Here is a 17,475-nt window from a genome sequence, read left to right as displayed (position 1 = left end):
GTGAGAATTAATATTTTTCCTATTAAATAGCTTTATAATAAACTTTTTTATATGCAAATAGCCCATATAGACAGGTAATCATAGTATGTCCTTTTGCTATTTTGTATTTACCAATCTTCTTTCTTCTCTGCTATCTAGCTAAGTGATGTCAAGTACAATGTACAAGTACAATGTACAATGATTTAATCTGAAAAGAGATTTGAAATAGATGTTATCTAAGGTCCCATTTGGATCCTGAAACTGCAATGTAACTGTAACAATGTTACAGCTAAGTGATCTCAAGTACAGCTAAGTGATCTCAAGTACAATGTACAAGTACAATGTACAATGATTTAATCTGAAAAGAGATTTGAAATAGATGTTATCTAAGGTCCCATTTGGATCCTGAAACTGCAATGTAACTGTAACAATGTAATCCTGTAACTTTTTTTATATGCAAATAGCCCATATAGACAGGTAATCATAGTATCTCCTTTTGCTATTTTGTATTTACCAATCTTCTTTCTTCTCTGCTATCTAGCTAAGTGATCTCAAGTACAATGTACAAGTACAAGTACAATGTACAATGATTTAATCTGAAAAGAGATTTGAAATAGATGTTATCTAAGGTCCCATTTGGATCCTGAAACTGCAATGTAATCCTTTTTTTTTTTTTTTCTTTTTTTAAATTTTCCCAGACACACGTGGCAGTTCCAGAAACAGCAGTATTACAAACAGTTGCCAGTTTGGACACCCTCGTAGCTGTGATAGAATGCCAGCAACCAGAAGCAGACTTGTATAGGTAGGGTATATAGTACTGGATTATTTCCTAAAAAAAGACAGAGCTGCAGAAGTAGAATTGTTGGATTAAAATTAATCTATTTGGCCTTTGACACATTACAGAAACATTGGACTAATTTTTATTGCCATGAGCAAAAAATGTTTAGGATGGGATCACTCTTACACCACACACAAAAATAAACACAAAATGGATTAAAGACCTAAATGTGAGACCTGAAACCATAAAATTCCTAAAAGAAAATATAAACAGTAATCTCCTGGACATCATATCTATCAGTGTATTTATAGATATGTCTCCTTAAGCATGGGAAACAAAAGCAAAAATAAACTGTTGGGACTACACCAAATAAAGAACTTTTGCACAACAAAAGAAACCATCAACAAAACAAAAAGGGAGCCTAGTGAATGGGAGAAGATATTTGTAAATGATATGCCCTGTAAATGGTTAATATCAAATATATAAAGAATTTAATTCATCTCAACACCAAAAAAAAATTTCAATTGAAAACAGGTAGAGGGCAGCCCCCGTGGCGCAGCGGTTTAGCGCCGCCTGCAGCCTGAGGTGTGATCCTGGAGACGCAGGATCGAGTCCCACGTCCGGCTCCCTGCATGGAGCCTGCTTCTCCCTCTGCCTGTGTCTCTGCCTCTCTCTCTCTCTCTGTGTCTCTATGAATAAATAAATAAAATCTAAAAAAAAAAAAAAAAAGACCTGTATATGTTAAAAAAAAAAAAAAAAAAGAAAACAGGTAGAGGAGGGGCACCTGGGTGGCTCAATCAGTTGAGCATGTGACTCATGATTTCAGCTCAAGTCATGATCTCATGGGTTGTGGGATGAAGCCCTATGTGTGGCTCCTTACTTGCCTGGGGTGGGGTGAGGTGGCAGGATCATCTACTTGATATTCTCTCTCTCTCTCCCTCTGCTCCTCCCTCCACTTGAGTGTGTGCATGCGTTCTCTCTCTCTCTCTTTCAAATAAATAAATATTTAAAGAAAAACAAAATGGGTAGAGGACCTGAATAGACATTTTTCCAAAGAAGACATACAGATGGCCAACAGACACATGAAAAAAATGCTCAACCTCACTAATTATGAGGGAAATGCAAATCAAAACCACAATGAGGTATCACCTCACACCAGGCCAAATGGCTGGTATCAAAAAAGTAAGACATAACAAATGTTGGCAAGGATATAAAGTGAAGGGATCCCCTTAGTGCACTGTTGGTAGAATGTACTTGGTGCAACTACTGTGGAAAACTATATGGTAATTCCTCAAAAAATTGAAAATAGAAATATTATATGATCTAGTAATTCCAATCCTGAATATTTAAAGAAATGAAAACACAGATTTGAAAAATATATGCACCCCTAAGCTTATGGCAGCTTTGTTTACAATAGCCAAGATGTGGAAGCAATCCAAGCATCTACTGGTAGATGAATGGATAAAGAATTGGGGGTAGAATATCACTCTGCCATACAGAGAATGAGATCTTTCCGTTTGCAACAACATAGATGGACCTCTAGAGGCATTATGCCAAACGAAATATGCCAGAGAAAGACAACTACCATATGATTTTACTTACATGTAGAATATAACAAAACATGCAAACAAAACCAGATTTTTAGAATCCAAGAACAAATTGGTGGTTGTCAGAGGTGAGTTGGGAGGGGGATGAGCTCCTTTGCTCCTTTAGTTCTACTTTCCCACCCCTTAATTTTTAAAACTCTGATCAGCACCTGCACTTCTAGGAATTTCCTCTAAGGAAGTAATGAAATTCTCCTAGGAATGCATCCTAATGAAAATATGAAAAGATATATACACAAAGTTGTTCAGGGCCACATTGTTTAGACTATCTGTAAGGTTGAAAAACCTACACTTCCATTGGCAGTGAATTAATAAATTGTGGGGTAACCCCAAAATGCAGCGCTGTATGTGGCCATTAAAAATAATGATGTAGATCTATGTTTTTGACAGGACATGTTAAGTGAGGGAAAATGTTACCAATAGTCTTAATGGCATGATTCCATTTTGTTTTTAAGATATATACATGAAAAAAGTCTGGAAAAGATAAATCCAAAGTATTAACAATGTTTATATTTGAGTAGTTGAATTAGCAGTGATTCTTATTTCCCTCTTGATGTCTTTTAAAACTGTCTGAATCGGGATCCCTGGGTGGCGCAGCGGTTTGGCGCGTGCCTTTGGCCCAGGGCGCGATCCTGGAGACCCGGGATCGAATCCCACGTCGGGCTCCCGGTGCATGGAGCCTGCTTCTCCCTCCGCCTGTGTCTCTGCCTCTCTCTCTCTCTCTCTGTGACTATCATAAATAAATTTTAAAAAAAAAAATTAAAAAAAAAAAAAACTGTCTGAATCATTTTATAAAATGTGTGTGTTTCAGTGTAGGTAGTCTTTATAATCAGAAAAGAGAATAATGAAACCATTTCCACTTTGAATCCATTTAAAGTGTGAATTTGGAGAAATGGCCAGGGAAGTGCAAGATAAGTTAATCCAGTATGGAACTGGCATAAATAGAGAGGGCGATGTTAGAATGAAGGGTAATAAGACAGATGAAAGCAAATAGGTCTCTTGTTGGAATTTAGTTCAGGGAAATTGGACATCATCTCCAAAAGATACTCAGGGAAATAGTAACTAAATTGGTTGTTTGAATCTAAATCCAAAGTCGAGGCTGGAATCAGGACTATCTGAAATTCCATTAAGTGGAGAGAATAAAAAAAAAATCCTTCAGCGCTGTTCCCTGATAAAGGGAGCTGAAGGAAGTAGAGGTAGGAGATTAGCAAGAAACAATGAAACCAAAGTCTACAAGCATCTATGACCTGGAAATGGGATAGTAGGAGCATTTAGAAAGGAATGCTTTTTTCTTTGCTTAGTGAAACGATTAACATGTAAGTTCTGTCTATACTTTGCTTCACTATGGAATTCACTTCACTATTGAAGAAAGTGATTGCACGCTTGAATTGACTGTGTGCTATGAAGCTGTTCTGGTTGTAGAAGTTGGAACTGAAAGGCTGGGCTGTGAAACTCTATTATGATAACAGTCCACTTACTTTAAATTTCAGGCAACCAAAAATTAAAGAAGCTTTCGAGTTCACTGACAGGTTTCTGCTTTTTACTTTATTCTCACCACTTAACTCACACATGGTTGTTGTTCAGTGAATATTTATGAATGTGTGCATGAGTCAATTAATGAGTGAATGAAAGATTCTAGTCAGGAGACCTAATAAACTAGGATGAAATATATAAGCATTCATTGTTGGCTAAATAATATATGCATGTGATGACCAAACTGATAATATATGACAGTTTCATTGCCATTTTGAAAACAGTTTTTCATTTATTACCTCATTCATAATTAGAGTGGAGATGGCAAGAATATCAGTTTTTTAAAGCTTAATGACTGATAAGTATTTACTTATATAATTTCTAACAAAAAAATGGACCATTCCAAATACAAAAGGTCAGTTTTGTTTCATGTATAAGAATAGTGCCAAAACTATCAAAAAATTTTCACCAACTGATGTCCTAAGTAAATATTATTGGGTGTTTTTTTTTGTTTTTTTGTTTTTGTTTTTTTGGTAACATGGTGAATTCTTTGATAGATTCATGGGACGAATGATAATAACTCAACAAATGGAAGAGATTGTAAGGTAAGAATAAATTTGCGTTATCCAGTTACTATTATATGAAAATTGTATTGGAGAGGGACTAAAGTCAAGTTAAAGGGAGATTAGGTAAGCAGCATATCATGGGAAAGGGTTAATTTAAAAACATTTAACATTTCATCTTCTAAGTGAGTAAGGACAAAAAAAAAAAAATCCCATGAAATGATGTCAAAATAGTAAGATTATATGTGTACTTGTATTTCTTACTCTGGTAGTATTAGGTAATATAAAAGGGAACAGCCATTCTTATTCAAGTGTGTACACATTTAAACCCACCACACTTAAAGTCTAGAATACAAAAAATGTTTTATGTAATGTGTGACAGATATAAATATCATAATTAGTGGCCAATCTAGAACCTATTATTTACTGTTTTGATTGGTATTTTGTTTAGTTGGTTGTTGTAGTGTGTTTGCCCTTAATATTCAGGTTAATTTCTGACTCCTGCCCAAAAGGCTTTGAGTTTCAGAAATGTGCTGGTATGAGATTACATTGTTACTCATGACCACAAAGCCATATTGAGAATAAATCTTGGAATTAGCCCTTGAACTTCCAATCCAATTAAATTTCACCAATTTTCTGGAGATGTGTTCAGTTAGTATTGGCTGCATAAAATAAATCACTAACATGAAGAGTTGAGCATTTTTTTAAATGAAGTTACCAAAACAAGCTACCTAAAATACATTACTTCAGCCAATTTACATTTTTAATAAACATTAACATAGGAATACATTCAATAAACTCTTCAACAAAGTCTTTGTAGGTGTAGGACCTCTTCCTGAGTAACTATGACTAGATGTTATTTTGATTTCTAGACTGACATAGTGGGATATATATGTGGATACATAATCTGAATTTTGTTAAGATGTTGTGGCTAGTAAAGCAAAAGATCAGTTATGTTACCTAGCCTCTAAAATGGTTAAAAAGATTAGCCATATTCTTTGCTAAAGCAACCTGAGTGAACTGATGAATTCTTTTAATTTGAAGCTTTCTGTCATTATATCCCAATTTTATATATCAATGTGAGCTCAAAGTTTTTCTGTTCATCGTTGGAACCAACACCATGTGAAAAAGAACTATGTTATCCACGGAGTGTGCTCTAAATATGACTTTCTAATAAAACCATACTTGTTAACAATGTCCCAAATACCTGATCCTCCTTGGTTCATTGGATTTTTTAGAGTATTTGGATTTGCAGACATCTTCAGATTTGGTTCAGATTCTGTTTGATTTGGGTAACTGTATATATATGCTTCAGAAAAACATAAGGAATATCAACAAAATTAGGGCTTTTTTACTTATCCATAACAGAGTCTTATCATTTTGCTATCACTAAGAAAATACAATTTCCTTTCTCGTTATTCCTTCTCATTTTATATCTCCTTTATGGAGAGAAATTCAAACAGCAAGAAGATCTGTACTCCAAGGATGTGCAATGCAAGTAGTCAAGTTGTTATGTCAATCTTGCATAGAGGAAGTACTAACTCATTACATTATGTTTTATTATCTAGTGTAATTTTAATTATCCAGAATTGATGTATTTATATACAAATCATACTACAATTCATGTTTACATTGCATTTTAATTCTGTATTTTCCATTTAAAAACTTTAATTGTGCTCAAAATTTTTAAGTTTCATCATGTTAAATATTTTTAAATCCTTGGTAAATCTTTTATTGTGTTTTATGTTTAAAAATATTGAAACTGATGGCTTTGTGAATTTATTTATAGGTGTAATCTTATTTCTGAACCACTGATATTAAAGTGACTGAAATACTAAAGCAGGTATTTGTTATTAGGATCACTAACATCATAATTGACCTAAACAGCTTTACAGTACCTGAGATTTCACTTTTTTATGGAAGCAGTGTTAAAACTGTAGCTCAGGGATTTTCTACTGAAAATGCCATGTTAGAATTTAATTGAATTTTCAATATATTCAGTGCTTTTTTTTTCCCCCCCCTCTAGACCTCTGGGGCCAGAGAGTCTCTTGCTTCGTGGAGCCAGGTTAAAAAATACAAAAGAAATTTTTGGTTTGTATATATTTAAAATTTTTAATTATAGATTCACGTTATGCTTTATATATTTTTTCTTTAGAGAGAGAGAGTGCATGTGAGTTGGGGTGGGTGGGTGGAGGGAGAGGGGGAGAGAGAATCTTCAACAGGCTCCATGCCCCACACAGAGCCTGATACAGGGCTTGATATCACAACCCGGAGATCATGACCTGAGCTGAAACCAAGAGTTGGACATTCAACTGACTGAGCCACCCAAGTGCCCCTCTATAAAGTATTTTTTAAAACATAGCATTTATGGTCTTTTCGTTGGAAAATTTACTTAGTCAAATATTGTCTATAATAATTTTCTTACAAAGATTTGTGTTACTAAAATTCTGTGTTGTGTTTTTTAGTTGTTAATCCCTAATTACTAGAATCCCTATAGACTAGAACCTTGCCTTTCTGTCTGTGGATACTTGTGAAACACTGCTAAGAAGCTAATTTTGGCAGTACTTTTAATGGTGGTTAAGAACCATATAATCTGGCAACATGATTCAATAAACCACCTATATAATTCCATTATGATTATTCATAGATTGGATTAATAAAACCACTGACTCATTCTTTCATCTATTCATTCAACCATCCATTCATTGCCTAGAATAGGCAAATTCATAGAGACTATATGGCAGATATGATTGGAATTTATACTGACTGGATCAAAAAGATGAATAAATGGTATGCAAGTGATGAAGATCTAAATTAATTCACACGTTCAGAGTTAAATCTAAGCAAATTGTAAAGTCTTGATAACCTTTAGCTGTCAGCCAGATCCTCCCATTTTAGAATGGCCTTTCATATACTGCCCAGCCTGTGTTATTCACTGAACATTTAAGCTTTTCAGGTTCTCTTCTTCATTTTCTTCTTTCGGATTAACTGTGCTGTATGTTATCTCTCAGTATGAAGCTCTGTGATAAAGAAATGCATATCCTTTAAAAAAAAATAGCAAGTGTTGATAAGGTTGTAGAGAACTTGGAACCCTTATACAATGCTGGTGGGAGTATAAAATGTCACAACCACTGTGAACAATAGTGTGGCAGTTCCTTAAAAAGTTAAACCTAGAATTGTTTTATGACCTAGCAGTTCTACATAATGATCCAGCAGTTTTATTCCTAGATATATACCCAAAAGAATTGGAAAGTAAGTGTTCAAACAAAGACTTGTACAAGGTGTTCATAGCAGCACTGTTCTAGCCAAAGGGTAGGAACCGCCCAAATATCCATCAACTAATGAATGGATACACAAAGTGGATAAAGAAATATTATTGACCCATAAAAAATAAAGTGCTGTTGCATGCTATAACATGGATAAACATTGAAAACATGCTGAATGAAAGAAGCCAGACACAAAAAACTACATATTGTATGATTCCATTTACTTGAAATACCTAGAATAGGCAAATTCATAGAGACCAGTAGATTTGTGGTTCACAGGGCTGGGGAGTGGACAAGAATGGGAAATGATTGCTTAATGGGTACAGGGTTTTCTTTAGGGTGATGAAAATGTTCTCAAGTTAGTGAGGGTTGTACAACATTGCAATTGTACTGTCACCAGATTGTACACTTTAAGATGACTAAAATGGTAAACTGTATGTTATGTATATTGTAGTTAAAAAAAAGAAAACCATAGTCATGTCCTGAATGCCAAAGCCAGAGAATACTTCCAGAGGTTTTAGACCCTCTCATGTAATGCTATATTTTAATACATGTCTCTAGCAGGAACACCTTTCACATTCTTAAAATAAAATGTATATTTTTGAATGCCTTTAGCTGGGTTCTACTGTAGTCTGCCTCAGCACCATCTCTCTCTGGCATATCATTCTGGCTGATTTCTCACATTTCTGTAGTTTCAGTGGTTCTTGTTATCTGAGTTATAATCCCTGCCTCTAAAGAATACTAGTGAAAATTCCAGGACAAATTTTTAGAAAGAGCATCATGAATCCTACACTACTTCTCAAATTTCACTAAGGATGGATGTGAATATTTATTGATCAGTCATCTCTCTGTTTCTAGACATTTTGCTATTTTGTCATACAAATACCACAATTCTGAGGTATTTTTTCCTATTTAAAGATGGGAAAAATGAGACTTAGATTAAATAACTTGCCCGAGGATACAGAACTAATTAAGTGGCAGAGGTAGGACTCAAACTAAGGTCAGACTCCAAAGTTTTTTATAAATCTGGTCTTACCTAATTTCATTCACTCCCCAATTTTAGACTGTTATTACTGTCATTCTTGCTCATCTCAGTCATTCACATAGGTACTCATGTTTAAAATAGCACTTTCCTTATGTTTACTTCATTTATTCTAACAGGTTTCCATTTTATCTCTCCAGCGGTAGAAAACTATGTCTCAACCCCAGATTTTGGCATTTAGAGCCTTTCAAACTCTGACCGCATTCCATTGTTCAAAGTGCTTTTCCATTTCTGTCATTGTTAACAGTGTTTGCTCTATCTTTAATGGCCTTCCCTGCTATCTTTGCCTTTCCAAATCCTTTTCCTCCATCACTTTCAACTCTAATAATATCTCTTTCATTCAGATATAGTAATTATAACTCAGAAACAGAACCTTAATGCCTTCCCCATCCAGCAGGTTGAGTGACTGGAGTTCCCCAAAATTGGACTTGGAAGACCTTTTAAAACATCCTAAAAGACTTAAAGGCAAATTGTAAAAATAACCAAACAGTACATTTCCTTTCATGCTAGTGAGGAAATCTGCCTTTTGAAATATGCCAGAGGATTATTTTAAAAGACTGTTTTGTTTTGCAGGAGTTGCTATCTACACGGGAATGGAAACTAAGATGGCATTAAATTACAAGAGCAAGTCACAGAAACGATCTGCAGTAGAAAAGTAAGAAAACTATTTTCATTTATTTACTCATGAATATGTGCATTGTTTATATATGTATAAAGTATGTATGTAAAAATATATGTTAGTCAACAAAAGATGGTATCTTTGAAGATAGGGATGTATGCATGTAGCATTTTGCACAATGTTTGGCATATAGTAGGTGCTAAATTATTACTTTAAAATAAATACTGTTGGATTTAATGGAATCACTTGATCGAACTAAAACCCTCCTGCAGAAAGAAATTATAAAATCTGGACAGATTTTTTTTTTTTTTTTTTTACATAAACAAGTCTTTGAAAATACACGAGAGTGACACAAAACAGAAGAAAATGGCAGCCTACTCCTGAAAGGCAGCAACAAGGGGAAAGATTTAAGAATGCAGATTTTTGCCTGAAGGCATTCCCCAATTCATGTGCTACATAGGGCATCAGAGAACCTGAGCGTTACAAGATTTAGAGGTGTTAGAGGACAAGTTTAAAGCTGGAAGAACAGGCTAGACAGAGGAAAACCAGGTAAGAGGGAGCCACAGAAGGGAATGAACTCCAAAACCTGCATATGAATTATGCCCAAATCGTTGGCTGACTGTTAGAACTGTGCATGTGCAGAGGAGACCCCCAGTAGGCTTGGCAGAAGAACAGTACCAGGAAGCTGAAAAAACAGAGCAGATAATTTTGCTGTTGCCTGTTGCAGTGGAGACAGTTTGATATTTGAGTCTAGCCAAGTTATCTTCCTGCTAGAATGAAAATCTGTACTCTCTGAGGAACGTAAAAGAGTACAGAGTCTATACAACCAATTATTTATAAAATCCAATAATGTAATAAAAAGTAAGTAGACATGTAAAGAAAATGTAGCATGTATTTAAGAGAAAAAGTAACCAATTATTTATAAAATCCAATAATGTAATAAAAAGTAAGTAGACATGTAAAGAAAATGTAGCATGTATTTAAGAGAAAAAGTATTCATTAGAAACTGTCTCCATAATGTTCCGTATCTTGCAGTTAGCAGGCAAGATCTTTAGAGCAGATATTTTAAGTATTTTCAGGGGTCTAAAGGAAGATGTAAATACACATGTAAAATATCAGCAAAAAAATGGAAACTATAGAAAACAGTATGGAGGTTCCTCAAAAAGTTAAAAATAGAACTGTCCTATGATCCAGTAATTACACTATTAGGTATTTACCCAAAGGATTAAAAAATGGCAGTTTGAAGGGATACATACACTCCGGTGTTTAATAGCAGCATTATCAACAGTAAGCCAAATTATGGGAAGAGCCCAGGTGTCCATCGACTGATGAGTAAATAAAAAAGAAGTGGTATATATACACAATGGAATATTACTCAGCCATAAAAAAGAATGAAATCTTGCCATTTGCAACAATGTGGATGGAGCTAGAGAGTATGATGCTAAGTGAAATAAGAGAAAGACAAATACCATATGATTTCACTCATGTGGAATTTTTTTTTTTTAAGATTTTATTTATTTATTCATGAGAGAGAGAGAGAGAGAGGCAGAGACACAGGCAGAGGAAGAAGCAGGCTGCACGCAGGGAGCCCGACGTGGGACTCGATCCCGGGTCTCCAGGATCACGCCCCGAGCTGAAGGCAGCGCTAAACCGCTGAGCCACGTGGGCTGCCCCTCATATGCGGAATTTAAGAAGCAAAACAAATGAACACGGTGGCAACAGGGAGAGGCAAACCAAGAAACAGACTTTAAATCTATAGAGAACAAACTAATGGTTACCAGAGGGGAGGGGGTGAGGGGTAGGTTAAATAGGTGATAAAGATTAGGAGGGCACTTGTGGTGAGCACTGGGTGTTGTAGGTGGGTAATGAGTCACTAAATTCTACACCTGAAGCTAGTGTTGCACTGTATGTTAACTAACTAGAATTTCAATAAAAACTTGGCGGGGGTGGGGAGGGGAATGGAACTATAAAAAAGAATTCGGTGGATATTCTTGAGTTGAAAATATAATTACTGAAATGTAAGTCCCATTAGATAGGCCCAACACTATATGGAGGAAAGCAGAAGAAATTATTGGTGAATTTTAAAAAGTAATAGAAATTATTTAGTTGGAAGAATAGGAAGAAAAATGATAGAAGAAAAATGAACAGAGTTTCAGAGCCATGTGAGACAATATTAAGCTATCTAACATAAGTCTAATTGAGTCCAGAAGAAGAGAAAGCAAAAGGGGCAGAATAAAAATATTTAAAAATAAATTTAAAAAATAATAATAGAATTGAGAAAAAACAGAGTGGCAGTTAAATCCAACAAATCAAAGTTTGTGGACTCAAGGCAAAGCCTAAATTGAAGAGAAATTTCTAGCTATAAATGTTTATATAAGAAAAGAAGAAAAGCTTATAATCAATCATCTAAGTTCCTACCTTAGGAACCTAGAGAAAGGAGCAATTAGACCCAATCAAAGAAGAAAGGAATAAATATTAAAGATGTGAGCTAAAACCAATAGAACAGAAAACAAATAATAGACAAAATTAACAAAAGCAAAGCTTGGTTCTTTGTAAATATTAACAAAATTGACAAATCTCTAGCTGGATTAAGGAATTAAGGGGAAAAAGAAGTGGTAGGAAAGAGAAAGCTACAAAATTACCAACATCAGGGATGAAAGACGATATCAGTACAGATCTTACCTTCTGTGGTCACTTTTGTCCCCAGATAAAGAAATTTTATGAACAACTTTATATAACTACATTTTCCAACTTAGATGAAATGGATAAATTCTTTGAAAATAAAATGAACAAAAATTGACACAGGATGAAACAAAGTCTAGATAGCCCCATTATCCATCAAAGAGATTTAATTTATTATAAAAAAATAATAAATCTGCACAAAAGGATGGTCTTCCAGCACTGTGTGTTGAAACAATTGGACATCCATATGTCCAGAACCCAAGCTTTAACCGTATCTCCCACCATATGCAAAAATTAACTCAGGGCACCTGGGTGTCACAGTGGGTTAAATGTCCCACTCTTGGTTTTGGCTCAGGTAGTGATTTCAGGATTGTGAGATCAAGCCCTGTGTGCTGAGTGCAGAGCCCACTTGAGACTCTTTCTCCCTCTGTCACTGCTCTCTCTTTCTCTCTCTTAATCTCAAATAAATAAATAAATCTTAAAACAAAAAACTAACTCAAATGTAAAACCTAAACATAAGAACTTAATCTATAAAACATGGGAGAAAATATTTGTGACCTGGTTAAAGAACAGTTTCTTAGATGTGAAACATACAAAAGAGGAATCAAAAACAAAACCAAAACTTGATAAATGAAACTTCATCAAAATTAAAAACTTTACAGGGCACCTGGGTGGCTCAGTTGGTTAAGCGTGTGCTTTCAGCTTGGGTCTTGATCTTAGGGTCCTGGAATTGAGCCCTACATCAGGCTCCCTGCCCAGTAGGGAGCCTGCTTCTCCCTGTCCCTTAGCTGCTACCCCTGCTTGTGTTCCCTTTCTGTCAAATAAATAAAATCTTTTTTAAAAATTAAAAACTTCACACCTGAAGCTAATACAGCACTATGTGTAACTTAAAAAATAAATAAAACTTCTTTATTTCAAAGGACACTGCTAAAAAAAAAAATGAAAAGACAAGCCACAGACTAGGAAAAATATTTACAAGCATATATTTTGTAAAAGACTCATGTCCAAAATATGCATTTTCACCACTTCTTTTAAATGTTATCCTAGAAGCTTTTTTCAGTACCACAAAGAAATACATAAATACTAGAAAGTAAGAAGTAAAATGATGCTTACCAGAGGACATATGATTTTTCACGTGGCAGTTGTATGCATTCAGCAATAAACTATTAGGGCTAGTAAGTGAGTTTTAGCAAGGCCAAATCTACAAAACATGGTGAGAGTTGCTTATTTAATGGAGAAATCACATTAAGAGGTTGGCAGGGTCAGTACTGTTAAGCTCTCAGTTGATGTGTAGTTCTTTCAATAATGAAAGCTTTTTTGTAGTAATTGACAAGATGATTCCAAAATGCATATTGGAAGAGCCTGGGTGGCTCAGTCGGTTTAGACATCTGACTCTTGATTTCAGCTTGAGTCATGGTCTTAGGGTCATGGGATTGAGTCCTGCCTTGGGCTCTGCACTTGGCCCATAGTGTCCTTGGTATTTTCTCTCCCTCATTCCCTGCCCCTCCTGCTTGTACTCTCTCTCTCCCTCTCAAATAAATAAAAATGCATACTGAAATATTGTAGCCAAAATGCACATACAGAATGCTTAAAGAGAACAGTTGCTTAAGAAAGCTGGAGAATTTATATTATCTGACTTTAAGACTTTAATATATAAAGTAAAAAAATATATATATATATACAGGTCTCAGTGGAATAAAATAGAGTTGAGAAATAGACCCATTTATATATTGTCAATTGAGCGTTAAGTATATTCAAAGAAGAAAATTATAGTCTTTTCAATAAATGATGCAACAACAATTGGATATCCATGTGGGGAAAAAATAATAAACCTTAATTCCTACCTCATATCATATACCAAAAAGTTTTTGAAGATGGGTCATATACCTAACTAGTTGTAAAGGCTAAAACTAGAAAACTTTTAGAAGAAAACTTATGAAGATATCTTCACAACCTGGGGATAGGTAAATATTTCTTGGGACACAAAACTAATAACCACAAAAGAAAAAACTGGTTAACTGTACTTCCTCAAAATTAAAAACTTCTTACACTACACAGTTAACAAAATGAGTAAGAAAGCCACAGACTGAGAGACTATATCCATAAAACGTATCTGACAACTTGTACCCAGAATATATAATGATATGTTGAAAAGCTCATATGTCTGTAATAAAAAGAAAAACAATGCAATGGAGAAAAAATGTATATAAGACCGGAGCAGAGAAATTTTCACAAAGAAAATATACAAATGGCAAACATACAAAAAAGTATACAACATCATTAGTCTTGAGAGAGTTACAAATTAAAACTACAAAGAGATACATACATACATACACTTAGTGGAATGGCAAAAATTAAAAACTCTAAAAGTTCCAAGTATTGGCAAGGACATGGAGCAACTGGAACTCTTAATTCTAAATAATCAACGGATCAAAGAGGAAATATCAAAGAACATTTTTTAAAATATCCAGAACTTAATGAAAATACAGTATCAGGGGCACCTGGGAGGCTCAGTTGGTTAAGTCTCTACCTTCGGCTCAGATCATGATTCCAGAGTCCTGAGATGGAGCCCTGCATCAGGTTCACTGCTCAGTGTAGAGCCTGCTTCTACCTCGCCCTCTACTCCTCCTCCTCCTGCTTACACTCTCACACATGTGTGCGTGTGCTTACTCTCAAATAAATAACATCTTTTAAAAAAAATACAGCATCAGATTTTTTTTGTTTCTTTTTTTTTTATTGGAGTTCAATTTGCCAACATACAGTATAACACCCAGTGCTCATCCCGTCAAGTGCCCCCCTCAGTGCCCATCACCCAGTCACCCCAACACCCCGCCCACCTCCTTCTCCACTACCCCTTGTTCATTTCCCAGAGTTAGGTGTCTCTCATGTTTTGTCCCCCTCACTGATATTTTCACTCATTGTCTCTCCTTTCCCCTTTATTCCCTTTCACTATTTTTTATATTCCCCAAATGAATGAGACCATATAATGTTTGTCCTTCTCTGATTGACTTATTTCACTCAGCATAATACCCTCCAGTTCCATCCATGTCGAAGCAAATGGTGGGTATTTGTTGTTTCTAATGGCTGAATAATATTCCATTGTTTACATAGACCACATCTTCTTTATCCTTTCATCTTTCAATGGACACCAAGGCTCCTTCCACAGTTTGGCTGTTGTGGACGTTGCTGCTATAAACATTGGGGTACAGCATCAAATTTTATAGGATGAAGCTAAAGCAGTGCTGAAAAGGAAATTTATAGCACTTGTATTAGTTATGGTCCTCCAGAGAAACAGACCAGTAGAATATATATATGGGTATATATAGGAGGAGATTTACTATAAGAGTTGGCTCATGTGGTTGTGGAGGCTGTGAAGTCCCACAGTCTGCCATCTGCAAGGTGAACTTGGAAAGCTGATCGTATAATGCAGTCAGCATCCAAAGGCCTGAGAACTGGGTAGCTGGCCACTGTTTAAAAAAAACTGGAGCTTTGTCTGATAGCTCAAGAAAAGAGAGAAAAACTATCCGTTACCTTTTTTATTTCATTCAGGTTCTCAGTAGTGATACCCACCTACATTGGTGAGGCCTATCTCTCTACTAAGTCTGCTAAGTCTATTGAATCAAATACTAATCTCTTTCAGAAACATCCTCACAGACACACCCAAAAATAATATTTTACCAGCTATCTGGGCATTGCTTAGCTCAGTCAAGTGGACACAGAAGATTAACTGTCAGAACAAATACATTAGAAAAGAAACACCAGGGGCACCTGGGTGGCTCAGTCAGTTGAACAGATATCTGACTCTTGACTTCAGATCTCAGAGTTCTGGGATCAAGCCCTATTTCAGGCTCTGTGCTCAGCAGGGAGTCTGCTTGAGGATTCTCTCCCTCTCCCTGCTCTCACCACTCGCTCTTGTTCTCTAAAATAAATCTTTAAAAAAAAAGAAAAACACCAATGACAGAAACTGAAATTAGAAACAATACCATTTGCAATCATTCTCAAAAAAGGAAATAACTAGTTGTATACCTAACAAAATGTATACAGAATCTGTATGCTGAAAATTCTAAAGTGCTGATGAAAAAATCAGAGATGTAATGTTAAGCTTGCCTAGTGAAATATTTTAATACCAAGCTTGCCTGGTGAAAAGAACAGGGATTCCAAAGTTAATTCTTGACTTGTGTGATTTTTTGTAAATTTATAGAAAGATTTTTGGGCTTTGATCTTCATCATTAAAAAGGATGTGATTTCCTTACAGAGGTTTTACAAAAATTAGACAAGTTAGAGGATGTGACAAAGTTTTATAAAATCTTAATCCTACACAAATGTTAGTTATATTTACACTTAAAATTATATAGACCCTGAAAATGTAAATAATAATAATAATAATAATCTTAGAATAATTACTTATGGTGAGAATAACTGGCCAAAGCTGTCATTTACTGTAAACATTTTGAACAGTAATACAACTGATCCAAATAGGCATATAATCTTATGTATTGGTTATTTTATTGTTGGCAAATAGGTTCTATTGAATGGTCATTTCTTAAAATATGAAGACTGTTTCCTTTAAATAGCTACTGTGATGTCTTAAATATTTTTATATCTTATTTAATACCAGCATAAAACTTCCAAGCAGATGAATATAGCAACACATAATTGACATGTTTTATATTATTTTTTTCTCTTTCAGGTCAATGAATACATTTTTGATAATTTATCTAATAATCCTCATTTCGGAAGCCATCATCAGTACTATCTTGAAATATACATGGGAAGCTGAAGAAAAATGGGATGAACCTTGGTATAACCAAAAAACAGAACATCAAAGAAATAGTAGTAAGGTATTTTATGGTGTTCTTGACTCTGCTGTAAAGGAAACTTTATTCTTTGGCACAGCTACTGGTTTGGTAGTGACTTCTGATAGGAGTGACCACTCTGATCTCCTAACACCATTACTGAAAGTAACAAAAAGATACTGTAAGTGAAAAGTGACCAGCATGTTTATAAAATGCTTTTTGCATTTTAGGGCATAAGCAATTGTATTACCTATGGCATGACTTGAATAGTTACAAGAGATCACAAAATTTTAAATCATCTATAATGGCATTTCCCTTCAATACTACAAATTCAGTTTTTTACTCCACTTACTTACTGTACATTGTAAGGGAATGAAAGAGTAAGTTGATTTTCAATTCTGTCCAAATAATTCAAGGAAGGAGTCTTACTGTCAGCCTATTGATGGTATGAAGTAATAACACAAAATATGTCATAGAAAGTTTTAAACTGAATAAATATGGACTACCAAGAAAATTTAACCTGCAATATTAGTAATATTCCAGATTTCACATTAGATTAAAATACAAATATTGGAAGACTGATGTGCATCTCAAGAAACCACAAGGCAGATCACAGAATATATTTTCCATATCATTCATAATTAGGTATTTTACCTTTCACAGAATGCATGTT

General features: G+C 34.9%; 1 protein-coding gene across 5 annotated transcripts in view; it reads left to right on the top strand.

Annotated features, from left to right (window-relative positions):
* ATP11B (ATPase phospholipid transporting 11B (putative)) overlaps nt 1-17,475 on the top strand; it is a 118,087-nt gene that overhangs the window by 38,946 nt on the left and 61,666 nt on the right. For all 5 annotated transcript variants that reach the window (XM_041731511.1, XM_041731510.1, XM_041731508.1 and 2 more), the window contains exons 7-11: nt 678-781; nt 4,392-4,439; nt 6,424-6,488; nt 9,279-9,360; nt 16,697-16,847. In XM_041731511.1, the coding sequence (XP_041587445.1) occupies nt 678-781; nt 4,392-4,439; nt 6,424-6,488; nt 9,279-9,360; nt 16,697-16,847 (450 nt within the window). The remainder of the gene's footprint in view (nt 1-677; nt 782-4,391; nt 4,440-6,423; nt 6,489-9,278; nt 9,361-16,696; nt 16,848-17,475) is intronic.

This window comes from Vulpes lagopus, chromosome 17 (assembly GCF_018345385.1).
Source record: "Vulpes lagopus strain Blue_001 chromosome 17, ASM1834538v1, whole genome shotgun sequence".
NCBI classification, from domain to species: domain Eukaryota; kingdom Metazoa; phylum Chordata; class Mammalia; order Carnivora; family Canidae; genus Vulpes; species Vulpes lagopus.
Note: the sequence above shows the minus strand (reverse complement) of the source record. Positions and strands in the feature narration are given on the sequence as shown.